The sequence below is a fragment of the Taudactylus pleione genome, unplaced genomic scaffold (assembly GCF_031769625.1).
Source record: "Taudactylus pleione unplaced genomic scaffold, aTauple2 ptg000687l, whole genome shotgun sequence".
NCBI classification, from domain to species: domain Eukaryota; kingdom Metazoa; phylum Chordata; class Amphibia; order Anura; family Myobatrachidae; genus Taudactylus; species Taudactylus pleione.
In genome coordinates, this window is record NW_028285089.1 from 2,460,265 (window position 1) to 2,487,107 (window position 26,843).

The 26,843-nt window shown below is 45.6% G+C and overlaps 1 protein-coding gene across 8 annotated transcripts in view; it reads left to right on the forward strand.

The window, feature by feature from the left end:
• Positions 1-26,843, forward strand: part of NF1 (neurofibromin 1) — a 297,405-nt gene that overhangs the window by 138,745 nt on the left and 131,817 nt on the right. For all 8 annotated transcript variants that reach the window (XM_088456127.1, XM_088456122.1, XM_088456124.1 and 5 more), the window contains 8 exons: positions 309-431; positions 619-702; positions 784-900; positions 4,820-5,001; positions 5,107-5,318; positions 12,032-12,193; positions 14,880-14,983; positions 16,614-16,749. In XM_088456127.1, the coding sequence (XP_088312253.1) occupies positions 309-431; positions 619-702; positions 784-900; positions 4,820-5,001; positions 5,107-5,318; positions 12,032-12,193; positions 14,880-14,983; positions 16,614-16,749 (1,120 nt within the window). The remainder of the gene's footprint in view (positions 1-308; positions 432-618; positions 703-783; positions 901-4,819; positions 5,002-5,106; positions 5,319-12,031; positions 12,194-14,879; positions 14,984-16,613; positions 16,750-26,843) is intronic.

The following is a 26,843-nucleotide window of genomic DNA, read 5'->3' on the forward strand; positions in this document are numbered from 1 at the left end:
GCGAGCGTACTGCCGCTCGCGAGCGGGTCTGGATGACCCCCTATATCCGCATGTGAACGATATATCGTACAATATATAGCATAGTGTGTACCCAGCTTAAGAATCAGAGAATCGTTTTGTCAGTGTTGATAAAAGAAGGGATTTAGACCATATTCACCGAAAAATAAAAAAGTACACGTTCAAGTATCTTATGTCCTATCGCATGGTAACCTATGTGTTTCCTGATCTTTGAGTGTCTAGATAACGTTTGACGTTGAATCGGTTTGTTTACATGCGTAATTTTAATATGCAAAACATTATGTTTCTAGATATGTTCGTGTACTGGGGAACATGGTGCATGCCATTCAGATCAAAACAAAGCTGTGTCAGCTGGTGGAAGTAATGATGGAACGAAGGGATGATCTTTCTTTCTGCCAGGAAATGAAGTTTAGGTGAGTATTTATTTGATATTTACTAAGGAAACACTAAAAAGGCATAACTAATGTATGTGTAGTCACCATTTTACCCGAAGAAGACTGTTCTTATTTGTGTTTATATGTATGTAATGGTATCCAACATCTCTTAAGCCCAGTGTGAACAATGTATTGAAGCTGATGTTTTACTTTTCTGTTCATTTAGAAATAAGATGGTGGAGTATTTGACTGACTGGGTAATGGGAACATCTAATCAAGCTGCAGATGAGGATGTTAAATGCCTCACAAGGTATTTGGTTATCTGTGTTTTCCATGCTGGAGTTTTGTGTTTTGTGAAGGTCTAATTACCTGTTATGGTTTTCCTGCACAGAGACCTGGATCAGGCAAGCATGGAGGCTGTGGTATCTCTTCTTGCAGGGTTACCTCTTCAGCCAGAGGAAGGAGATGGAGTAGAATTAATGGAAGCCAAATCCCAGTTATTCCTGAAGTATGTGTAATTTACAGCTTAACCATACCATAGTTTACATATTAAATAAAGATATAGCATTACAATTTGGCATCTTTCAACGTCGTCGGTACTCTTGAATAAAAATGAATTGAATTAAGAGAAGCTGATACACTTGAAACAGACTTGGTCATTTTATTGAGTCGTGCGGGTAACAGAAATGATAAAAATAGAACAGTTTCCGTAAACCACTACTTCTTGTTTTCCCAAGTGTTATTTTTTAATTGTGCTTTTACTGTGTATTTACTTTTGCTGTTTTAGGTCATGTACTTGGGGGTAGCTATAGAGGGTGCAAGGGGTGCCATTGCTATGGGGCCCAGAGGCATAGGGGCCTCAGACCCAAGTCTTATAATTGTCTACCAAGTAATTGCCTGTTAAGCAGTTAGGTCTGACCTATTGCCCACCTTGAAGGGGGACTCATTAGCCCTCATATTTGTGGCAGTCTCTGTCTCTCCCACTCACTAAAGCTCCACACTGAATGTTCCATATCCCGCGCTCCTGTTTCACCCTCAGAGGCATGGCAGTGAGCTTGGCACTGTCGGATAGTAGGCTTCACCTTTATGAAGTGTGCTGGGGGTGGGGATTGAGCGCCGAGATTAATACTGTCCAGAAAGGGTTAGTGTGCTGAAATTAAGATCTCCACTCAAAGTTGGAATCTCCTGCATTAGTAAGTGCCCCCCTCAGGTAGGAGCTGGTTGGTCTCCTCCCCCTCATCCACTGTCTTTACACCCACTGTAAACTGTAATTTTCTCAGCTCTGAATGACCTGCAGTCGTGGGGCTAACATATGTGATAAGGGGTATTTTGATTCTTTTACTTACCTGTGTGTATTTCAGTTCTCTTTCTGTCTGGGTTCCACTCTCATATCAACATAAACCAAATGAGTGTGTGTGTATATATATATATATATATATATATAAGTCCAGTATAGCCCGCACTCACTGCAGCTAACGTCAACCCAGAGGGGTGCACCTCAATGTAACCACATGGAGCATCCAGGGTCCATACATATGTAGAAAAAAGAAGTAGCGAGGGCACTCTCCATTATTTGCACAATAAAATCCTATTTATTTACATACCACCAGTATCATATAGCTGTATAGTCCAACGTTTCGGTCCCCATATGAGACCTTTGTCAAGGTGCATCCATAGCCATATATTAATCAAGCCATAAGGAAAGTGCAACCGAAAGTGTATAGACCGAAACTTCGGACTATACAGCTATATGATACTGGTGGTATGTGAATAAACAGGATTTTATTGTGCAAATAATAGTGAGTGCCCTCGCTACTTCTTTTTTCTACAAATAAACAAATAAATATATATATATATATATATATATACACACACACTCTCACACCCAAGGGAGCGATGGATTAATTGATAATACATTTTATGCATATATAACATTACATGTGAATACATCAATAAAATTAAGTTAAAAGATACAGTATAACTAGTATCCTATATCAACATAATCTCATAGAGATATATCACTGATGACTGGCAAATTTAGTCTCTTGAAAAATGTAATTCAAAGGATCCTGTGGAAATCCACTAGTGGTATAGAAACTTGATTAGCAGAGCCAAAGTGTTAGTATGATTTGCATCCATATAGTCTCACCACACTTAGGGAAATCCTGAGCAAAGGGAAGTCCCCAGATAGTACCGGTGATAGGGCAATCCTCTGTGATTTACGTTCCCCGTCTGATAATCAGAATTGCCGCTTGCCAATGTGACGTCAGCGGCAGTGGGAGCAACACATCAGTGCCCAGATATGAGAAGTCGTCACGGCTATTGCATAAAGAACTGAGGTTTTGCATCCGTAACACCACAATGTTTAAACAGATCCACTTGTCAAGCAGCCAGTATTAATACTTATCTGGGCACTGATGTGTTGCTCCCACTGCCGCTGACGTCATCACACTGCCGCTGACGTCATCACATTGGCGATTCTGATTATCAGACGGGGAACGTAAATCAGAGGATTGCCCTATCACCGGTACTATCTGGGGACTTCGCTTTGCTCAGGATTTCCCTAAGTGTGGTGAGACTATATGGATGCAAATCATACTAACACTTTGGCTCTGCTAATCAAGTTTCTATACCACTAGTGGATTTCCACAGAATCCTTTTGAATGACGTTTTTCAAGCTACTAATATTTGCCAGTCATCAATGATATATCTCTGAGATTATGTTGATATTGGAGTTTTCAAGGCAAGGGAAATGTCGGATCGTGAACACATCGCTATGTCTGTGGCCAGCTTGAGTGTCTCTGTGTCTGAGCGCTCTCTGTGTGGGATCCTACTCCCAGCCGCCTCCTCACCTGTGGGCGTGGTTATCACTAGGGGATGGTTCTAGTTCTAACCTTTTGTGTTTGTTACAACAAAGGCCAGAGAACTCATGGCCACGTGTTGAGATGTTAATCTTTTGCCTTAGGCAGAATGTGGTCACTGGGCGGAATTCAATTGTTTACGCGGTCCGGATCTCCCGTCTAAAGTGACAAAAGATCGCAGGCCGCCATTCAATTGCTGCCGTTCTTCGCGCTGATCGCGCCCATAGAGGTCAGGTTTAGCCGCGTAAAGCAGCTAAACCCGACCAAAGTGCTGGGCGCGATCGCGAAAAGTGATGTTTGGGCGCCCAAACATGTAATTTTTCGCACATTTCAGCTCTCATCCCCCAGGGGCTGCGAGCTGAAATGTAGCACTTGGCAGCTGGTCGCGCCCGACAGGAGCAAGAATAGAATAGCTCCGTCGGGCGCGATAGGGGATGAAAACAATTGAATTCCGCCCTTTGTGTGTGAGTTGGGTATGAGTCTTGAAATGCTAATCGACCAACCAACCAAACCAGTTTCTGGGCTAAGATAAAACCTATATATATACCTCTATGTGACTATGAAAAATAAAAAATCTGCCAATAGGGATGAAGCACTTGAAGTATCAGCAAATCATGTAAGATAAGAGATAAGATAAGAGGTGGGATATGGTCTCTTACCAGACTTCTATGTAAGATAAAGGTGGGTACACACCTAACAGATATATCTGCAGATATTTGTCCATCGGTTGTGCAGCACAGCTGATGTGACATGTCTATGAACGACGTCGTTCAGACATATCGCTGGTACACACTGGCCGACGGGCACCAGATATATTTGCCAGTGTGTACCCAGCTTAAAACTTTCTAATTGGGCGATATCCCCTTTTTAGTGAGTTTTAATGGTCTGGGACGTGTGTGTAGTGGATGTTATACTGGAGAGATCACTACTGTGGGACGGAATGGGTATGTAATGCTGGCTGTCGGGATGCCTCCTGTCAGAATGCAGACAGCGCCATCCTGATGGTTGGTATTCCGACTGGAGTCTGGTAAGTATACCTTCCCTCTCTTAATCCCAATTCTCCTTTCTTGTAGCCTAACCCTCCCCACCCAACATACTAACCCTCCCCATCCCGTACCCTAGCCCTCCCTATTAGTGCCTAAACCCAACCCCTCCCCCTTCATACCTAAGCCTCCCCCCTTAGTTCCTTAACCTAACCCTCCCCCCTTAGTCCCTAACTCCCCCAGTGGTGCCTTAACCCTAATCCTGCCCCCTTAGTGCCTAAACCCCAGTGGTGCCTAACCTCCCCCCAAAGCCTAAGCCTAACCCTAACCACAATATGGTCCGTAAATCTGTTTTCAAATTTCCCAAGAAATCTATGTATGAACAGAGTGCACGTGCACATTGCAGGTTTGGGATGATGAATGCAGGCCTTTCCACTGCTGTTCTAATGTTACTACACAAATTGCTACAGCTTCCCAATAAGGAATGTGCTGATTTGTTAAAGGACTTGTATTTCTAATTTTCCAGATTTTTTTAATGATATTACACTAAGTATTTGCTTATACATTTTTACTATTTGTTTAGATATTTCACCCTGTTTATGAACTTGCTGAATGACTGCAGTGAGGTAGAAGATGATGGCACGCAGACTGGTGGTAGGAAGAGAGGCATGTCACGGCGATTGGCTTCCCTAAGACACTGTACAGTTTTGGCTATGTCTAATCTCTTAAATGCCAATGTTGATAGTGGCCTTATGCACTCAATAGGTGAGTTGCGACGGATGTCTGTAATTGAATGAGCACTTAGTAAATGTCCATTTACTGATACATGTATATTATCTTTTTCTCATCACTACACATTTTGCTTTTTAGGTCTTGGCTACCATAAGGATCTTCAGACGAGAGCTACGTTTATGGAAGTCCTTACCAAAATTCTGCAGCAGGGAACAGAGTTTGACACATTAGCTGAAACTGTCCTAGCTGATCGCTTTGAGAGACTGGTAGAATTGGTCACCATGATGGGTGATCAGGGAGAATTACCTATTGCCATGGCTCTAGCCAATGTGGTTCCCTGCTCCCAGTGGGTCAGTTAAATTTGTTTACTCTTTATAGTTTAGACATATATTTTTCTGAAAAGCTATAACAAATGTGGTGTGTTTAATGATCATAGGAAAAAAACAATGTTTGACTAAACCTGCTGTGATAAGTCTCTACTTTGTATTGCTAAATGTATTTAAGAATTGCATTAAATAATGCAAAACAATTTGCATTATATGATACCTATTAATGAGATTTAGAAATATAGTTGCAAGGGTTAGTAGTTTGATTTCTAAAGATCTGTTAGATATGAACTTATGACATATATTTGAGTACTCCATTAAAGAGAACTCTCTCAACTCCCATCATTGATATCATTGCTGCATTTAGGAGCCTAACAGGCTTTGTAGAAACTAGGTCCAGGAATGTATTTGAAAGGTTGCCAAAGGTAACTGAGTAGTACAGGCATCTTATTTGGCTGGTGCACTTCATATATACCATTGACAGCTGGCTTCTAAATGAGGTACATCAACGAACAGTACCTTGCACATCACACGTCAGGCATGCATTACAGACGTTCCACGGTGAGACTTCAAGGAACTGGAGATCTTAATCCATATTAGACATAAAAGTTAAGGCCCAGATTTTTCAACGAGTGAGATTCTTGTTCTCACTCATTACTTATCTTAAATGATGCTCCAACCAATCGGCTCCTAACTGCCATTGTTCAAGTGACCGTTAGGAGCTAATTGGTTGGAGCACCATTTAGGATTAGTTATGAATGAGAACAAGAATATCACTCGATGTATAATCTGGGCCCAATGCTGGGTACACACTGGCTGATATATTCAATTGAACGTCCGATATACCGTGGGTGCATCGTTGGGTGTATACCAGCGTTAGGTCTGTGAATGACATGTCGCGTTGGGTGTGCAGCACAGCTGATGGCAGATATTTTGGTGCATCGTGCTGTATGTACGGATGGTCAGCAGACCACCCATACACTCACTGTAGAGGCCGCCGGTGACTGACATCACAACTGGGTGGGGCACATGTGAAGGGATGCAGTCAGGAAGCAGACGGTTGAAATGTAGACCGCTGGCTTCCCGACTGTAAAATCCCAGCAAGGTACTAAGGACAGTTGTCGAAATCCCGACGTCTGGCATACCGAACGAAGGTAAACCGGGAGTGGACAGAGGCGGGGCGGGGTGTGTGTTATTACAGTTAGGGCCCCCCCCCCCGGGAGGGTTAGATTTAGGGTAGGAGAAGGGGGGTATAGGGTTATGCACCCCCCGGGGGGAGGTTAGGGTTAGGCACCCCCCGGGAGACTTGGGATTAGGCACTTAGAGGGGGGTTAGGCACTAGGGAGGGAGGTTAGGGTTAGGCACCCCTAAAGGAGGACTAGGGTTAGAGGTGGGGGGAGGGTGGAGTAGGATTAGTAAATACTTACCTTTTGGAGCGTGTTGGATCTTCCCTGCTGACGGTCTTCCGGAACTTGGGATATTACACAGATCCCAATGTGAATGCCCGCCCAGTTGTGATGTCACGCATGACACATCTGGCTGACGATTGGTAAGTGTGTATGTACTTACCAATCATCAGATAGGACGGCTGCCGATCCTTCGTGGTGTGTACGCTGCTTAAGTTACAATAAATCCACTTAACATTTGATATTGAGATCAACAATTAAGAAGGTACATGTTGTGTTGCAGATTTTAAATGACACTACATACTTGGTGGGCTACTTTCTTAGATAGAGATGTAATCATTAAGTTGACAATAACCATGTTGACATTGCTAAAATGTTGTCTGACAACATTTTAGGTATAGGCTGCGGGGTGGAAGAGTTAGGCACTAGGGAGAGGTTAGGCTTGTGGTTGGGGGGGGGAGCTGGGTAGGTTAGGGCAGGTATAACCACCGGAACGCCGCTCCATCAGATGACTCTGCCGGAAGTCATCACTGGAGCCGCTGCCCACCAGTGACTATCTGAACATGGTCGATGTCGATTTTATGACCATATCAAAATTGACTGTTGATATATTATACCACACCCATTAGGTATACCTTTATAGTGTTGGATAAGACCCCTCTTTACCCCCAGGACAGTAATAATAATAGTAGTAGTAATGAAATAACACTGGTTATTGACAGACAGAAAGGTAACAGGGCCCTGCTCATAAGCTTTCAATCTATCGGATAAAATGAGGATAAGTGCCTCATATTGCATGTTGGTCCAACCATATTGCAAGCGAGAAAAGTATATATATATGTGTATGTGTGTATATATATATATGTGTATGTGTGTGTGTGTGTATATATATATATGTATATATGTGTATATATATATATATATATATACACACACACACACACACACACACACACACACACACACACACATATAATATATATCTTCAGCAGAGAAGGGTCAAATTGTGCGATATTTTGAGATGACTAAAGAGATTTTTTTTCTTCCTCCACTAGGGGGCCTAGGGATGAGTCTGGGGCATAGCCTGGAGAGGAGAGTCTGGCCACCAAATAGTTAATGAATTGACCCACAAGCCCAGGCTCCTCTCCTCTATACCCCGGCACCAGTTTGTGTTTGGTGCTGGCAGGAGCTTTGCACCAGTTATAGGGTGGCTGCTTTAGTTGGTCCCCCACAATTTATTTAATTTCAGAATTTTAACTGAGTGGGCAGGGGAAGGCATCCTGTAGGACGCCCCCACTGCCGCTCCACCTTCACAGCGCAGGGTCAGTGACTTCGGCCGAAAACTCCTACACACCGGAGCCACAACCTGCGCTCCCCGGGGACAAGGTAAGACTGACCCCTGCATGCAGGGAACTGTGGGTTTGCGGTGAAGGAGACCTCCGGCGGTTCTCGCAGTTGGGGCTCCTGGTATACCACGCTTCCCACTACACCACCAGGGATTACTATATGGAGCAGTGGATGCTTAATAGCAGCAGTGGCCATTTTCCCTGGGGTTATACCAGACGGTGGAGGCGGGCGCTTCCCTGTTAGCCCCTCTCCAACCCTGGGACGCACTTCCCCCTACGAGGCCAGTAAGTCCCAGGCATATCCTCTCTTCTCTCCTCCTTCCCCTACAAGCTGAGCAGCCATTTTACAGCCTCAGTGTTGATGAGAGAAGCTGGGCGCCTGTCTCCTCTCATAGCCTGATCCCAGCAACTGTGCTAGATATTTGCTCCTTCCTGCTAATTAAGCTGGATTATTGAGCTGCTTTAGCCCACATTCTGCATTGAGTGGTCTGTGTTCTTGTGAGTAAGTGTACTTTACCTGTGCCTGCCGAGGTTACTGGTCACTGAGGGAATATCCCTTACAGTGGTGAGTACAGTGTGTGTGTGTGTGTATGTGTATATATATATATATATATATATATATATATATATATATATATATATATAGGCACAGTACTGTACAGTACAATCAATTAACAAAATGCAAAGTGAATGAACAGAAGAGAAATCTAAATCAATTCAATATTTGGTGTCACCGCCTTCAAAACGGCATCAATTCTTCTGGGTACACTTGCACACAGTTTTTGAAGGAATTCGGCAGGGAGGTTGTTCCAAACATCTTTGAGTACTAACCACAGATCTTCTGTGGATGTAGGCTTGCTCAAATCCTTCTGTCTCTTCATGTAATCCCAGACAGATTTGATGATGTTGAGATCAGGGTTCTGTGGGAGCCATATCATCACTTCCAGGACTCCTTGTTCTCCTTTACGCTGAAGATAGTTCTTAATGACATTGGCTGTATGTTTGGGGTCGTTGTCCTGCTGCAGAATAAATTTGAAGCCAATCAGACACCTCCCTGATGATATTGCATGATGGATAATTACCTGCCTGTATTTCCCAGCATTGAGGACACCATTAATCCTGACTAAATCCCCAACTCCATTTGCTGAAATGCAGCCCCAAACGTGTAAGGAACCTCCACCATGCTTCACTGTTGCCTGCAGACACATTATTGTACCGTAAAAAATGGCAGCAGGTGCTCTGGACTGATGAGTAAAAATGTGTCTGTAACAGAAGACAGTTTGTTAGCCTGGAGAGTGTTACAATAATAAGTGTCTGCAGGCAACACCTTCTGTGTTCACGAAGGTGATGGCGGTAATGGCAGCACGCCTGTGTCGCAAGGGCATCAATATTTTACTGTACCTAGACGACTTGCTTCTCCTGGCACAAACTTGGACAATTCTCAGAGATCACATCCATCTGACGGTAGAGCTTCTACGGAGACACGGATGGATAATCAATTGGAGGAAATCCATACATTCGTGCATGCAGATTCTGGGGTCCTTGGTCTCAATGTTCGACATGGTGGAGTACGGTCAATTTCATTCCCGGCCTCTCCAAAGGGTCATTCTACAGCGGTGGATCAAGTCTCGCCTGAACCTCAAGGCTCAGACTCTCATTCTTCCCCAGGAAATGCATCTATCCCTACTGTGGTGGCTCCATCGCTCCCATCTGGACAAGGGCCACCCCTTTTGAATCCAGGACTGAGTCCTTCTTGCTACCGACGCAAGCCAGGGGTGGTGGTGGTGGTGGGGGGGGTCTTAACTCATCTCTTCGTGCAGTATACAGGGCTTTGTGTTAAACACAGCACCTCCTGCAGGGACGTCTGGTGAAGGTACACTGGCCTACATCAACCACCAGGGCGGCAGTCAGGGAGCCATGAAGGAAGATGAAGGAAGTCGTCCACATTCTTCGCTGGGCGGAACATAATCTTCCAGCACTATCTGCGGTCTTCATCCCGGGAGTTCAAAATGGGGATAGCAGACTTTCTAAGTCATCAGGACGTTCATGTAGGCGAGTGGGCGTTGCATCCAGACATCTTCAAGCTACCAGTCCACTATTGTGGCCTACGGGACATCGACATGATGGCATCTCGTCACAATCATCAGCTACCGAGATACTGCTCCCGCTGCAGGTATCTGGAAGCTCTCCTAGAACATGCCCTAACAGTTCCTTGGACCCTCCCTCTGATTTATGTCTTCCCTTCGATGTCAATTATTCCTCGGGTTCTCCGCAATTTCAAGATGGAGGTAGGCACTTTGATCTTGGTGGCACCGGATTGGCCTTGGCACGCATAGTACGCAGATCTTCTGGGCCTCTCCATCGACTCCCCACTGCGTCTTCCCCTGTGGCCGGACCTTCCTTTCCCAGGGCCCATGTCTCCATCCGGATCTGGCCCGTCTCACTTTGACGGGACGGCTTTTGAAATATCAAACTAAGAGCAAAAGGATTTTCCAGAAGAGTAGTTCGGACCATCCTGTAGGCTCTGAAGCCTTCTTCGACACGTGCTTGTCACCGGGTTTGGCGTACTTATTTTTCGTGGCGTTCCACCAGGGGTCTTAACCCCAGGTCTTTCTGCCTTTCCCATATGCATTCCTTTCTGCAGACATGTATGGATTGGGCCTCCAGCTCTCGTCTTTGAAGGTCCAGGTTTTGGCCTTTATTTGTTCTCTTACAGAGACGGATAGCTCTGCTCCCGAAAGTGAGAACTTTTTTCCAGGGAGTCCTCCATGTTCAGCCACAGTTCGTGTCTCATGGGACTTGTCTTTAGTTCTCCGTGCTCTCCAGTCGGCTCTATTTGATCCGTTACAGGCGGTGGATTTGCGCTGGCTCCCGTGGAAAACTGTTTTTCTCCTAGACATCGGGTCGGAGGCTGTCTGATTTCAGCACCCTATCATGTCGCTCCCCATTGTCTTCCATTCAGACAGGGCTGTGCTGCGGACTCACCTGGGCTACTTTCCCAAGAAGGTATCCCGCTTCCACTTTAATCAGGAGATTGTGGTACCTGTGTTCCAGACAGTGGACTCTTTTCAGCCAGAAGCTTCCTTAATGTGGGAAGGGCTCTCCAGCTTTATGCCAAAATGGGAGATTCATAAGTTGGATTCTCTGTTTGTCTTATTTGAAGTTCCTAAGACGGCTTGGCGGCTTCTAGGCAGGCCTTGGCCTGCTGGCTCTGCTCTTCTATTTGCCAGACTTCCTTCTTGGCGAACCTTCCTACCCATGCCGTGGTGACGGCCCATTCCACCAGGGACTTTGTGCACAGCACGCTGTGGGGCTTCTGCAGAAAAGCTCTGTAAGGCTGCCACATGGTCATCTACTCATACCTTCATCAGGTTTTCTGCAATTAATACTTTTGCATCCTCAGACGCCGCCGTCGGGCGTTCTGTGCTCACTGCAGCTCAGGAGCATCCCCACCCATAGAGGATAGCTTTAGATCGTCCGTTTTATGCCTGTTCCCCCTAGTGGAGGAAGAAGAAAAGGAGACTTATGTCTTACCTGTTAAGTCTTTTTCTTCGACTCCTCTGCCTCGCTCCACTGTGGGTTTGTAAACTAAACTGATGGCCTCTGGCTAGAGGTATAAAGGAGAGAAGCCTGGGCTTGTGGGTAATTTCATTATATATTCATTGCCCAGACTCTCCTCTCCAGGCTTTTACCCCAGGGTCATCCAGTTACCCCAGTGTCATCCTGTTAAGTCTCTTTGACTCCATAGGATGCACCCCTATGGAGTCAAAGAGACTTAACAGGTAAGAACAAGTCTTCTCTTCTGTTGGTATTCTTTTGTTTTTAGGCTTATAAAGATGGTATGGGTTATACATTTTTAGCTTTACATTGTTTTTTTTTATTATTTTTTTTTCAGACCTATGAATATTTCCTTTTTTTTTCATTTTTTTTATTTTAAATTTAGTTCTTGTGAGTTATTGCTGACTTTTCCTCTTCCACTACATAGGATGAACTAGCGCGTGTCCTTGTGACGCTCTTTGATTCCCGTCATCTCCTGTATCAGCTCCTGTGGAACATGTTTTCTAAAGAAGTCGAGCTAGCAGACTCCATGCAGACACTCTTCAGAGGAAATAGCTTGGCTAGTAAAATCATGACCTTTTGTTTTAAGGTGTGCATGTTTCCTCCTTAAACATCTTGTGTAGATTTGTCTATTTACAGTTTGTCTTGCAATATTATGAGTTTTGTATGTGTTTTTCTTTTATTGGAAAAGCACTTTTTCATATGCAGGTGGTTAGATAAGATCTCTAGTAGTGTCTCTGTACAATGAATTAAAGTCTGGCTTCAGTGATGTCCCTGGGCTTAAGGCAAATCTATAAGCTGTACGAGGAATGTGCAATAAATTTCTGAATGCACTAAAAGTATTATACAGATGTGTTCTTTCTCATCTAGCCTCAATACACCATGAAGCGCTATATGCCTTGGCATGAGTGAGCCGCCCGGTCCCATGAAACTCTGCCAGTGTAGAGCCTATTTTTTTTTGCGTTGTCTTTTTGACGGAAATGCGTCTCAGTTGGAATGTGATGTAGCTAGGACTCACCAGGAGACTGTGCTGATTAATTTGATATGTGACACCTCTATATCTGTGGGCAACTGAGACTGAAAATGTAACTTGGTGTGGAAAAGAGCTGCGGCCATTGCATCGTAGCACTTCGTATGCTAATTGACAGACTCAGTCACACACAGAAATGTTAGTGTCACATATCAGATAAAGCAGCACAGTCTCCTGGTGCATCCTAGTCGCATTGCATTGCAACTTAAATGCATTTTCGGCAAAAAAAAGACGCCCAATGCTAGCAGATTCTCACAGCAGCAGCTGCGCCAAGAGTGGCTGTTTGGCGCGACTGCAGCAAAGATGAGTGAGGAAACATCTGTATTTACAAACAAAGTTAATATTACATTTTTTTTAAAGTATTTCCAGAGCAGTCTATGCACTCAAGCCAGTTGGTGAAGCAGCTGGGCAAGTCCGAAGCATGCTTGATGAAGGTCTCCTTCGTAGCTATCAGTGACTCAAAACTAATCCCACTCATCTTGCACTTGGTTTGTGGGAACACAAAGTCGCAGAGGGCCAGGTCTGAACTGTACACCAGATGACCAAACTCCTGGATGCATTTATGGGCCAGAAAATCCACCACTGTCCTGGACTTGTAGGCAGGTGTGTTGTCACGATGGAGAAGGGCACTACGAGCGCAAGTTCTTGGACGGCGACTGGAAATGGGTTCCAGGACTTGCAGCAGCCATTGATTGGCGTATCGGTCCCCAGTGATGGTTCACTGCTGCACGAGTGGTACGGCAGCAACATGACCAGTCTTGGCCTAAAAAACAGCCACCTTCTGTTTGGCCATGCTGCACTCACGTCGGAACTTCTGTGGTGGCGCACCTCCAACTAGGGTGCACTGGGCCAACTGAAACGGTTCTGTGCCCTGAAATTTCTTTAGTCAGAGATTACAGTTCACAACCAGAGTGTCAGATTGTTTTCTTTACCTATGCACTGTATATCAGTAAACTTATTGCACACCCCTCGTATGCTGGTTGTATGTTCAGATGTGTCCACATACATCTATTCTAGGTGCGCTACAGTACAAGTCGCATTACAGAACGCGTGAATGCAATGTGACTCGGTAGTGCTGAGCGTATTTTTGTGCAACTTTTCCCCTTTAAAATGTGTATTATTTGCAAAGTGATGCGAATAGGACGCACAAGCAGCTTCTGCTGATTTAAATGATATGTGGCATGCCTAAATTCTGTGCGCGACTGTGGTTATATCTGCATGCACAATGCTACGTTACACTGTCAGCTGCTTTGGCACCGTAACATAGCATTTTGCATGCAGATATAGCTGCAGTCATACACAGAATATAGGCATGCTGAATATTTCAATCAGCAGAAGCTGCTGGTGCGTCCCATTTGCATCACTCTGCGAATAAAACGCATTGTAAGGGAATAAGTCGCACAAAAAGACCCGCGGTGCTACCGAGTCGCACCACGGTATGGCGCGACTAGAAGAACGTGTTTTAACACGCAAGCAGACTAGATGTATGTGGACACATCGTATAAAGCCACCAGCAATGTATATCCCTCTGTATAATTTGTGTAGGGTTTCCCAGTTGTCCGGGTGTAATTTTTCTCCTTTCTCTTCTACTACTAGCTTTTATATTTATTTTATTCTCAAGTTGCATATTGCATTGTACAATTTAATTGCTTTAGTCTGCTGATATTCATTAGTCCCACTGGTTTTACTTAGGCTACATTGGGATTGTGTGCTTGGGTCTGATTTGACAGATGTGTTTTCTGGTAGTCTTATGTGTTTCATACAAAAGTTTCTTATTTTTGTTAAACGTTATGTATTTATTTGGAGTGTTCATATCACCTTGCTCCAATTTTTATTTTTTATTTTGTTTCTTATAAGCATATGAATCCAATATGCAGCCCACAAATGTTATGCCCCCGTTGTGTGTAAACCATATTAGTGTCTCTCAAGTGAGTAGCAAATTTAAAAGACCTATCCTGTGGGTGGCTTAAACTATAGACACTGTCTTGTGGGATTTTTGTTTTCCACTCACTTCTGCATTTTTATGTTTTGTTGTGGTGTCTGTTCTGAAAATGTGAGACTACATATGTGTGTTTTGTAAATGTAACACAAAAATTGTCAGTATATATAACTATTCTTTTTTTGTGTGGGTGGCAAATCTTTTATTTTTAAATGTTTAAACAATTGATGTTAACCCCTAAATACCCTAAAATGTTTGAATTACCTATTGATGGTAACCCCATTCTACATGTATTCATTGTCTCAGGTTTACGGAGCCACCTACCTTCAGAAGCTCTTGGAACCACTGCTGAGAATAATCATTGCGTCTCCTGAGTGGCAGCATGTCAGTTTTGAAGTCGACTCTACAAGGTTTGAGGAGGCTTCTTTGTTGTAAATGCATCCATATTTTCACTTCATTAATACTTTACACAATAGTTTTGTTAAATTCTTTTATTTATTGTTCATATGAAATATCTTTTTTGTGGTTATTTTTTTTATCAGAGCCTGCTGAGCAGCTGTAGTGGGACCAGGGAGACTACTGCTGCTGCTCAGTCTCCTCTGCCTGTGCAGGTGTTGGGGGAAAGCGTTCACACTGATCGCGCCTGCCCCTCTATTCCCCTCCCCCCCTGGATTTGGTTGAGGGGCTCACAGCACTCCCCTCCTCAACACCGTGTAAAATAGTATCTCGTTTCCCCTATCCCTTCCAATCTCACCCCCCCTCCCCAAAAGTTCTGGCTTCGGGGCCAATTGAATTCCCCTCTAAATGCCTGAAATGTAAATGCACGCCATTTGTGTCCCAGCTGTACCCCAGATCCTTGTATGTTCTTTTTCTGTTTGAATTAGAAAACTGTGGGTGCCAAATGGTGAATACTTAACAGATAATGTGCCCACTTATTGTATCCCATGCGCATGCCTGGAGATTGTACGTTTAAGTGGCTTATCTCTGATTGCAATTAATTACACATTAGATGTGGAAATTAGGTAATTAATTTATCTTCAGAAATGTGTTTAAAAAAATAAAGAAAACAGCCCGAATAGTGTATGCTGCTCCTCTTTGTGCTCATAACGATGTCGGTCCTCTGCTAGTAATCCAGGATAGGATTTTGCTTTGTGGATGACGTTGCAGATCAGAGAATAACAGAAAAAAGACAAAGGAACTAATTAATAACATTAATATTAATAAGAGTGAGCATCAACACTCCTCCTCTGTGTTTTTTATCTGTTTGACTTTTTCAGTTTTTCTCTTCTAGGAAGAGTAGTGATATTTATAAATGATTAATCAGTTGCCTGTTGTATATTTGTTATACCCCTTTTACACCAGAGCTAAAACCCAGGTTAATGCAGGGTTAACCTGGGTAGCTCCTTGGTGTAAAAGGGGACAGGGTTGGATTCTCGGCTCGAGTGACCCGGCAATCCAACCCAGGTAACTTGCAGGGTTTAACATGGGAATTACGTCATCTCCAAGCGTCCTCTTCCACGCCGGAAGAGCCAGGTCACTGCAGACCCTGCTCCGGTGTGAACGGTGCCGACTCGGGAATATCCTGGGTCGGCACCGACTAGATTCCGGGTCTGATCCAGTTTGGAACCCTGTTCCAACCTCCGGGTCAGACCCAGAATTTAGGTATAAATGCGGTATTAGTGTTGTGTATCAGAGACGGAAAACACTTATGCTATGTGTCATTAAGTGCAAAAGAGTTAAGCAACCAATCGGAACCCTAGTTTTAGTCTAGTTTTTTTTTTTAAAGGGATCTTTATACAGCATTTCAAGTGTTTTGGAAAAATATGGTTAGCACACTGGAGTTTATTGTATATTTCCAGGCTACCACCAAAGACCAAATTGAGTGCAAATCTGTTGAGCTCTCCATTGAATAACTTCATCTTTAAAACATTATTTTAGATGTTACACCAGTGATTTTGTTTTGTTATACCTTTCTAAAATATGAACCACCAATTGAATGTATCTTTTTATTCTGTGTTGGGATTATAATTGTCTTTGAAGGTTGGATGGGGTTGAAGTCCTTGAAGAAAACCAGCGTTGGCTTCTACAGATGACTGAGAAATTCTTTCATGCCATTATAAACTCCACTCATGAGTTCCCTACTCAGCTGCGCAGTGTGTGTCATTGTTTGTACCAGGTATGCAAAAGCGTACGTACACAATTGTAATGTCAGCAAACAGATGACAGTGGCTCTATAAATTGCAAAGCTTTCAAAAATTCCAGACATGTATTAGTCACTGGTTTCTTTTTGTAATTGTTTTTTTTGCCTTTGATGAACTTGTTTTTTTCTTATTAAAGGTTTCATTTTTTATGTTTAGTGTTCCTTTTACTAATAAAGTAACACAAGCGTTCAACATAATTATCTGTGAATTTTGTTTACGGTACTTTTGATTTTGTAATTGACTTATCTTATTTGTTCTTGCTTTAAGTTTTATTGCAAAGTGTTTTAAGGAAATAACCGACAGTACTGATGTTAAAGGGACACTAATGCCAAAATACAAACTTCCTAATATCAAAGAGCAATTTGTAAAAGTCACACACACATGTACCCATAACTTGCTATTGGGGTTTTGAGTATTCTGTTTGCTGCAAATGTGGCTAAAGGGAGCTCGCTGCACTGTCTTTCAATGTGACTACAGACAGGAATCTGGTTTGGGTTTGTGTAGGAAAATATGCTTCACCCGTCATTACTACTTACAAATATCCCTAATTCTAGGTGCGTCCTGATACTTATCATGTAATGTATTTGTGAATGCTTAGTAGCTATTTCATATAAGTAGTATTTTATCACCATTGCAATCAGTCATGTTTGATTTCTAGCTTTAATATGCGTTCCAGATTTCTTTGTTGCACTACTTTTACAAAAGAAAAAACAATGCTTTGCTGAAAACATGTTTAGGAAGGACATTTTTTATCATATCGGTGAAAACAGCATTATTATAAACTGGTATTCTATGAATGGTTCTTAATAAACCTACTGTGATCACTTTTTGTTTTAGGCATTGATATTCTACCATAATACATACTTTACGTAGACTGTAAGAAAGTTGAGCGGCTGGAGCTCTAGTGGATGATAACCTTGCATGTGATTATGGTGTTTTATTTTATTTTTTTTAAAAACGAACATTAAACAGCATTTTGAGTATTCTGTCCAAATACAGTTTTAAATAAAGTCTGATTGTATCATTTGCACAAATAAAGTGCAGTTTAGTCCGTCTGTGTTAGGAGTTAAGGTGCGTATCCACTACGCTATTAAACAGGCCGATTTAACGATAATGACATCGTTATCGTTCAATCGCTTGTCTATCGTCCACAAATCGGGCAGTTTTAAGTCTAAAACGACCAGCAATGCGTGTGCCCGTCGGTTGTTTTAGACATCTATCATCGCCCAAACATGCTGGTCAATCTGACAATAACGTCAGGTTGAGCATGTACAGGGATGATTGATGTGTCTACACTGAACGACTGGATGTTCAGGGTAGGCACATCACAGACTGTGAAATGACTGCACGATTACCATGTCGTAATCGTGCTCTCGTTTCACAGTCTGCAAGTGGATGTGCAGCTTTAGACTGAACCCTCCCCCTTCTCTGCAGTTAGTGTAGAACTTCTCCAGATAACCGTTTTTCCATAGATGATAGACTAGGTAGTGGTAGGGAAGACCATATATATAGGCTTTTCTACTGCTCTGGTACTATTCTTTTATTTTTTTTAAGGATTCTAAAATTTAGAGACAATGGGGACTTATAATAAGGGTGTTTACATAAAGATTAAGAACAAGGCTTGAAAGAGAGCTAATGCAGTGCGAGATGCTTGCATCCACGCATTTGACCATGTAGCATTTATACAGGCTACTGAATAGGAAAATCCACCAAACATACTATTGCACTCTTCCCTCCAACCATCTCAGGATACATATAGATCTTAAGGGGGGAATCAAATAACCCCTTTAATTTAACAGGGTTGAAAAAGGGTGATAGCCTTGGGTTTTAATCGGGTCTTAGCACATGTTAACAGGCGATTTATTTGATATTTCTTTTCGGGTTTGATCAGACCTGAAAAAGATCCCTGTGTAGTGCAGCATGCGGGCTGCCTTCGGGGCTAATTGAATAGCCCTGGGGTATCAATTAGCCCACTTTAAATTAACATGGCTAAATGTGTTTCCTTCTTAACTGTGGTGGTTGCAGCAGATTGAATTGTTGCTGTGGCTTATGCAGTTTGCTCGTTGATTTTTTATTTTTCTTCCAGCGCTGTGTTTAACTTAATATTTATTTCATTTATTAGCCTTGTAGATATGTCCATAGAAGCTCCTATGTGTGAGTGCTCCCAATCTGGAAGAGTACCATGTCTTGATTATTGGGGATAGAAGACTATTGTTCTCTCATGAGCATGGCCCTCGCTAACCTTGTTTTCAAGTCTGAATATTTCTACTTCAGGGTCCATAGGGTATCCACAGGATACCTTGGGTATAGGTGTGACGTCAGTCGCAGGGCACCAAAGAGTTAAGCTTTCAGCCTCCCAGGATGCACTAGGTCCCCCTCCTATACCCCGCCCCCGAGCCAAGGCACCTCAGTTTAGTTTGGTGCCCGGCCGGAGTCGGGTGCACCTGTTGGAGTGGGGGCTAGAAGAGCCCCTGAAGCTTATTCTTCATGCAGCTGTGGCTGCACAACTGGATGAACAGCATGGACAGTCAGTCCTGACGTCCATGCTGTCTTCCCTACACCCCGCCGGTACCAGAACGCCGGTACTGATCCGGGGATGCTGGTGGGCGTCTGGGGTCACAGCTAGCGGTGACCCCAGATGCTCCGGACCATGGCCGGATTCAAGGGGGACAGAGGTAAGCAGCGGGGTCCCGCGGTGGGTCCCCGCTGATCACATGGTCCTAAGTCCCCAGGCAGGGGGCTCCCTGGGGACTGGCTGCAGCGTGGAGCCAGGCGACCAACCTGCGCTTCCACTACCCCCTGGGACAGCGGACCGCAGCAGAGCGGTAGCGCTGCGGCGTCCCAGGGGTTAAATGCATGCCAGGGGAGCGCGCCTTCCCTGTCTCACAGCCGGCGCCTCCCCCGCTGCACACAGCCCTCTCTGCATGCTGCCGACTGGTCCTGTGGCAGCGCTCCTCCCCCAGGCCAGCCTCCTCTCTGCTCCTCGGCGGCCATCTTCTCCAGAACGCATGGTGAATGCTGCTGGAAGCGCTGGAAGGAAGCATCGTGGTCTGGGTCCCCCCGCATACCTCTCCTCCGCTGTGGTCAGGTCTGTGTATGCAGCGCTGTGTCCTACCAGGCCCTGTGTCTGTGTAGTTGAGTGATCAGCGCTGTTAGTGCAGGAATTGTTATTTTTCTGCATTGTATGTGACTGTGCTAGCGCTGCTGCCTGTAATCTTTTCTTCTCTAAACTGTCAGCTTTATTACTGTCCCTGTTCTTTCTGCTAAAGCCCTTGCGGTGCGGTGCTGCAGGGTGGTCTCTCGCCTATTTAATACTTAATTGGTGAGAGAGGTCACATACGTGGTGCCATCATGTCTGAAAGTGATTTTCCCCTCCGGCTACAGTGTACCACGTGCAAAGTACCGTTAGCGGAGGGGGAGGGTAGCGCGGAGGGCCTTTGCCGGCAGTGTTTGTCCATGGCGCGGCCTATTACGGTTACAGCACCGGTACAGGAGCCACCCTGGGCTTGTTTCGCTCAGGCGTTAACAGCTTTAGTGGGCCAGTTAGCTCCGCAGCCCGCGTTTACTCCGATGGGTTTGTCCCAGCAGTCTGTGGTGTCGTCACCCATGCAGGGGTTCCCACGACAATTGGTGGTACCCCACAGTCTCCCTATTTCCCCGCTCCCGGGTTCTCAGGAGCCAGCGTGGGTTAACTCCCTGACGAGTTCTGTACAGCACTTGTCGGATGTGTTGCAAGGGGAGTCTGTGATGCGGTCTCATAAAAGGCCGGTGGCGTCTCTGTCCGCTCCTTATGAGGATGACGAAGGGACGTCTGATGATGGGGAGATTCTAGATCCTTACGATCAGGAACCTCTCCATACTAAGGACGCTGATGCTAAGTCCAAAGTATATATTCCTGGACTTATTCGGGCGGTCCGCACAGCCTTGGTGATTGAGGACGAAGTTCCCCCAGCGGCTAAATCTAAGTATGCCTTTTTCAAAGATGTGAAGGGCGATGCCACAGTCTTTCCTCTTTCGGGTCAGTTGGTGGACCATTTAGAGGAGGCGTGGAAACAACCTGGCAAAAGATACCAGCCGCAGAGACGCCTGGCGGTGGCTTATCCGTTCGCGGATAATTATTTTGCGAAGTGGGAATCCCCTCCACAGGTGGATTCTCACGTGACCCGTCTTGTCCGTAGTGCCACATTGCCGATGCCATCCATGTCCTCCCTTAAGGATGCTACGGACCGCAAGGTAGAAATCTGCCTGAAGTCCGCTTATTCCCTTGCAGGGGGGGCAGCACGGCCGGCTATGGCCATTTGCTGGGTTGCCAGAGCGATGGAGCGCTGGGCGGATTCATTAGAGGCTTCTTTTGAATCCGACTGTCCGGCCGATCAGGCGGAGTTGATTGGCAATCTCCGTGATTCGGCCACCTACATCAACGAGGCGGCTCTAGACATTAGTACTCTGGTGTCTAGAATTTCTTCAGCAGCGGTAGCTGCTCGTCGCACCTTGTGGCTGCGATCCTGGAAGGCGGACGCAGATTCCAAGAAAGGTCTGGAAGCGTTGCCGTTTACCGGAGAAGTTCTCTTCGGTCCGGATCTGGATAAGATTGTGGCCACGCTGGCGGCAGCCAAATCTGCCTGTCTCCCGTCGGCCGCTGCTCCTTCTGGTTCGGGACCATCGTCCTTTCGGTCATCTAGGGCCCAGGGCAGGCCCAAACCACAGTCGTTTCCTCGACAGGCTGGCCCTAAGAAATCGGTCAAGCCCCGGAAGCAGGCATGGAGTACCAGACGTCCGGCCCCCAAGCCAGATGACAAGCCTGCGGCCTGACGGTCCGGGCCTCCCTTTGGGGGATCCCAGGGTGGGAGGCCGCCTGCTACAGTTCGCCCAGTGTTGGTCGACCACTACGACAGACACTTGGGTTCTGGAGGTGGTTTCCCACGGATACGCCCTCTCCTTCCGGCACAGACCCCCGGCTCGCTTCTTCACCACGGGTCTCCCATCAGACCGGAACAAGGCTACGGAGCTGCGGAAGGTATTGCACACTATGCTCCAGGCTGGAGTTATAGTGGCGGTTCCATTCTCCCAGAGGGGCCAGGGTTTCTATTCAAATCTATTTTTGGTACAGAAACCCAATGGGTCATATCGTCCGATTCTCAACCTCAAAGCACTCAACAAGTCTTTGCGGGTCCCGAAGTTTCGGATGGAGACCCTACGGTCCATCATTCTGGCGCTGGAACCTGGGGACTACTTGGTGTCATTGGACATACAGGACGATTACCTGCATGTCCCTATTCTTTGGCGCCATCAACGTTCCTCAGGTTTGCAATCAGCAGCGACCACTTCCAGTTTCGGGCGTTACCTTTTGGCCTGGCAACAGCACCACGTGTTTTCACCAAGGTGATGGCGGTCATGGCGGCTTCTCTGCGGCTGCAGGGAGTCCGCATGTTGCCGTATTTGGACGACCTGTTATTGGTGGCAGGATCTCCAGAGCTCCTGTTACGCCACTTGGACCTGACCATTGCACTGCTGCAACGGCACGGCTGGCTAATCAACTGGCAGAAGTCCACTCTAATCCCGTCTCGGAGGATTCTGCATCTTGGAGCCTTATTGGACTCGGGACAGCAAAGGATCTTCGTGACGGAGGACAAGATCTCTGCTTTACAGTCAAGGGTGCGCAGTTGTCTGCACAGCCGCCGGGTGTCCTTACACTCGGCGATGAGGTTACTGGGCTCCATGGTGTCGGTGTTCGACATGGTGGAATACGCCCAGTTTCACTCCAGACCTCTGCAGCACCTGATCCTGTCCAAGTGGAACGGGCTGACTCAGTCTCTGAAGTCCCAGACGATTGTGCTCACCCAGGAGGTTCGCCTGTCCCTTACGTGGTGGTTACAGACGACCCACCTCAACAAGGGACGTCCGTTCTGGGTTCCAAATTGGGTCCTGTTGACAACGGACGCCAGTCTTCGGGGCTGGGGAGCAGTTTCGGGTCCACACTTGTTCCAGGGAAGGTGGACGCCGACAGAAGCGGAGCTTCCAATAAATATCTTGGAACTCCGTGCGGTCTTCAATGCTCTCCAGCAGGCACAGCGGTTTCTCCAGGGTCGCCCGGTGCAGGTCCAGTCGGACAACGCTACCACCGTGGCCTACATAAACAGGCAAGGAGGAACTCGCAGTCGGGCGGCTCTCGTAGAGGTCTCTCGGATCCTGGTTTGGGCGGAGCGCAATCTTCCGGCCATATCAGCGGTCTTCATCCCGGGAGTGCTCAATTGGGAGGCGGACTTTCTAAGTCGCCAGGACGTTCATCCGGGGGAATGGTCCCTGCACCCGGACGTTTTTCAACTACTGGTGGACAGGTGGGGTCTTCCAGAAATCGACCTCATGGCGTCCCGGCACAACAACAAGTTGCCGGTGTACGGGTCTCGCACAAGAGACGAAGGGGCGTCTCTGGTGGATGCTCTGTCCGTCCGGTGGACGTTCCGGTTCGCATACCTGTTCCCTCCGGTCTCCCTTCTTCCACGGGTAATCCGGAAATTCAAACAGGAAGGAGGGACGCTCCTGTTGATAGCTCCCGCGTGGCCCAGACGGCACTGGTTCTCAGACCTTCAGGGTCTGTCCGTGGACATTCCTCTGCGGTTGCCGCTACGACCGGACCTTCTGTCTCAGGGTCCTTGCCTTCACCCGGACCTGACTCGGCTGTCTTTGACGGCGTGGCTGTTGAGACTGCCATGCTGAGGTCCCGGGGGTTTTCCAGCTCTGTGGTGCGGACCATGTTACGAGCTCGGAAACCGTCTTCCGCGAGGATATACCATCGCGTGTGGCATACGTTCTTCCAGTGGTGTCGACCGAGAGGTTATGCACCGCGGGAGTTTCGTCTATCTCGGATTCTCGCCTTCCTGCAAGCGGGACTAGATCATGGGCTTCGCCTTGCTTCTTTGAAGGTACAGGTTTCGGCCCTATCTGTCTGGTTTCACCGTAGGATTGCTACAATCCCGGATGTGCGCACCTTTATGCAGGGTGTTCTCCGCATTCAGCCGCCCTTTGTTCCACCTGTGGCGCCTTGGGATTTGGCTGTGGTCCTGAGGGCTCTCCAAGGACCGCCGTTTGAACCACTGGGCTCAGTGGATCTTAAATGGCTAACAGCTAAGACTGTTTTCCTTCTGGCCATTGCTTCGGCCAGACGTGTTTCTGAGTTAGGGGCTCTTTCTTGTAGACCCCCTTTCTTGGTTTTTTATGGGAACAGGGCAGTGCTCCGCACTCGGCCCGAGTTTCTTCCCAAAGTTGTTTCCCAGTTTCATATTAACGAGGAAATAGTTGTTCCGGCCTTTAACTCACCGGGTCTTTCCGTGGGTGAGGCCTCTTTGGATGTTGTGCGGGCCTTAAGGACTTATGTTGACCGCACTTCTTCGTTTAGGAAGTCGGACGCTTTGTTTGTCCTCTTTGGCTTCCGTAAAAAGGGTTGGCCTGCTTCAAAGCAAACTTTGGCAGCCTGGATCCGTATGGCTATTTCTGAAGCTTATCTTCATGAAGGCCTACCGGTCCCTCCTTCTCTGAAGGCTCATTCCACTAGGTCTGTGGGTCCTTCGTGGGCAGCTCGACGTGGTGCCTCGGCAGTTCAGATCTGCAAGGCTGCTACGTGGTCTTCTGTCCATACCTTCGTGAGGTATTACAGGTTTGACACCTTCGCCTCTCAGGATGCTTCCTTCGGGCGGCGGATTCTCCTTTCTGCACAGGAGCTTCCCCACCCTTAAAGGATACTGCTTTGGGACATCCCCAAGGTATCCTGTGGATACCCTATGGACCCTGAAGTAGAAAATATGAGATATGGTAAGAACTTACCCTTGTTATCTCTATTTCTACGAAGTCCATAGGGTTCCACAGGACTCCCGCCCTGTCGCACCTGTGCTGCAGATGGGCTTTGCTCTGGTCACCGGTTTTCAGTCTCCCTCTGGTGAGAATGTGATTCTTGTATGTGTCCAGATCTTTGTTCTCTCTCTTCCTTCTCCTCCGGCCTATGGCTTGGTAACTAACTGAGGTGCCTTGGCTCGGGGGCGGGGTATAGGAGGGGGACCTAGTGCATCCTGGGAGGCTGAAAGCTTAACTCTTTGGTGCCCTGCGACTGACGTCACACCTATACCCAAGGTATCCTGTGGAACCCTATGGACTTCGTAGAAATAGAGATAACAAGGGTAAGTTCTTACCATATCTCATATTATTGTCAGTGACGCAAGCTCCTGATTTATCTATGCCTTGTGTTCCTAATATGTAAATGTGGGTGTAGTATTTCTAATGTAACATCGGACTTTCTGCAGTAAAAAGACGCTGTTTACATGTAAATGCACATACCCTTCTTACATCCTTGTCTTAATGTGAAATTGATATCTACACAGCACAACCTGATCACTAATATTAGATCTGCTATCTTCAAAGCAGCATTTTTTGGTTTTCCACATTGTAATGACTTACTATTTGCTATAGATCAGTGGGGGATTTCTGGTCATAGAGATGTTCCGTCACTGCATAAATATTTACTTGCCATTACACCTTGGGTATTGGTTTGAAAGATCTACAGTAAAGAGGTAGACAATGTCTGATAGATACCAGATGTTAGACAGCCAATAGGTCGACACGTACAGATGGTTGACAGGGTTAAAAGGTCGACATGAAAATGGTCGACACTTTTTTTTTTTTCTAACCCCCTAAGCCTTCCCTTGGTGCCTAACTTTACCTCCCTCCTGGTACCTAACCCTAATCATCGGGGCAAGTGCCTAACCCTAAACCTAACCCTAAAAAGAAAAAAAAAGTGTTGAATATTTATGGGTCGACCTTTTGACCCTGTCGACCATTTGTACCTGTTGACCTTCTTACATGTCAACCTTAAGTGTGCCAACCTTTTGTTCCTATTGACTGTCTAACATTTGGTGTCTATATAGACATTGTCGACCTTTTTACTGTAGAACTTTAGACCGAATCCCTACACCTTGGCTCTGAATGGCCTTTAGGTTATTTTTATTATTTTCATGATCTGTTTACTCTCTTGGAGAAATGAGTGTGTCTTATAATTTTGTGGCTTCCGGTAAAGGCATGTTGCTTTTATAATTGCGTGTTTTTTTTTTAAATTACATACATTGATATTGTGCCTGCTTATCTGTGCACCTTCTTTTCTTTAAGTGTTCACAGGTCAACAAGGGTTCTTTTTCTCAATTTTGGGCAAAAAAAAGTTGGCCATATTTTTTAGTTGTGAAGTTTAATTCGTTTCTAAATAGATTAAGTTAGCAGTTTTATTCAAATGGTGACTTGTAAACCTGACAATGTCTTATTTATGTCTTCTGGGCTAGATGGCAACTTGCAATAAGCATAATTATTTTACCAGTGATGGAAGTGAAAAGTATTTAATTTCCGTGACCTTTAATTGTTTCCCAACCAAACAAACCCAATAATTAACATAATTGATTAAAATGATTCCACTGGATGTCCATTCTCTCAACTGTTCCCACTTATTCTCTAAATACGACGTATTGCACACATTTAAGGACTGGAGTTGAGAGGCTGACTTACAATTTGACTACTAGAATGCATATATATTGTGCATAAGCAAATAGCAGTTTAGTTTACAGTTTATGCACATTAATCAAGATGGGCTTTAATTGATTGTCTAACACTTTATTGCTCTCTGAATATACTGTACCGTATTCAACTGGCAGAGCAGTCTCTTGTATGGTTAGGAATGTTTTTTCTGTTTTACACAGTAAATTGTCAACTTTCAAACACCGGTGATCGCACAGAGTGAAAACAAATGTGAGTCCCAAGGACCCCTCATTCCAAAAAGATTGGGGTGTTCACTCTTTCGGCGTCCCATCTTAATGTATGCTTTTAAGCTCCCCATATGCCTCCCAACATATCAGACCACCCCACATGCCGTTAAATGCCCATCTGATCCCAAAAGCCCTTTGTAATAGGTATCTAAAGAACAATTAAAAAATAAGTTTAAAAAAAAAAAGTGCATACCTATGATAGTCCCATGCCATTGGCAGTGAAATATAGTACTAAGAGGAGTTATGGGTGATGAAACAGCAAAAACTTGCGG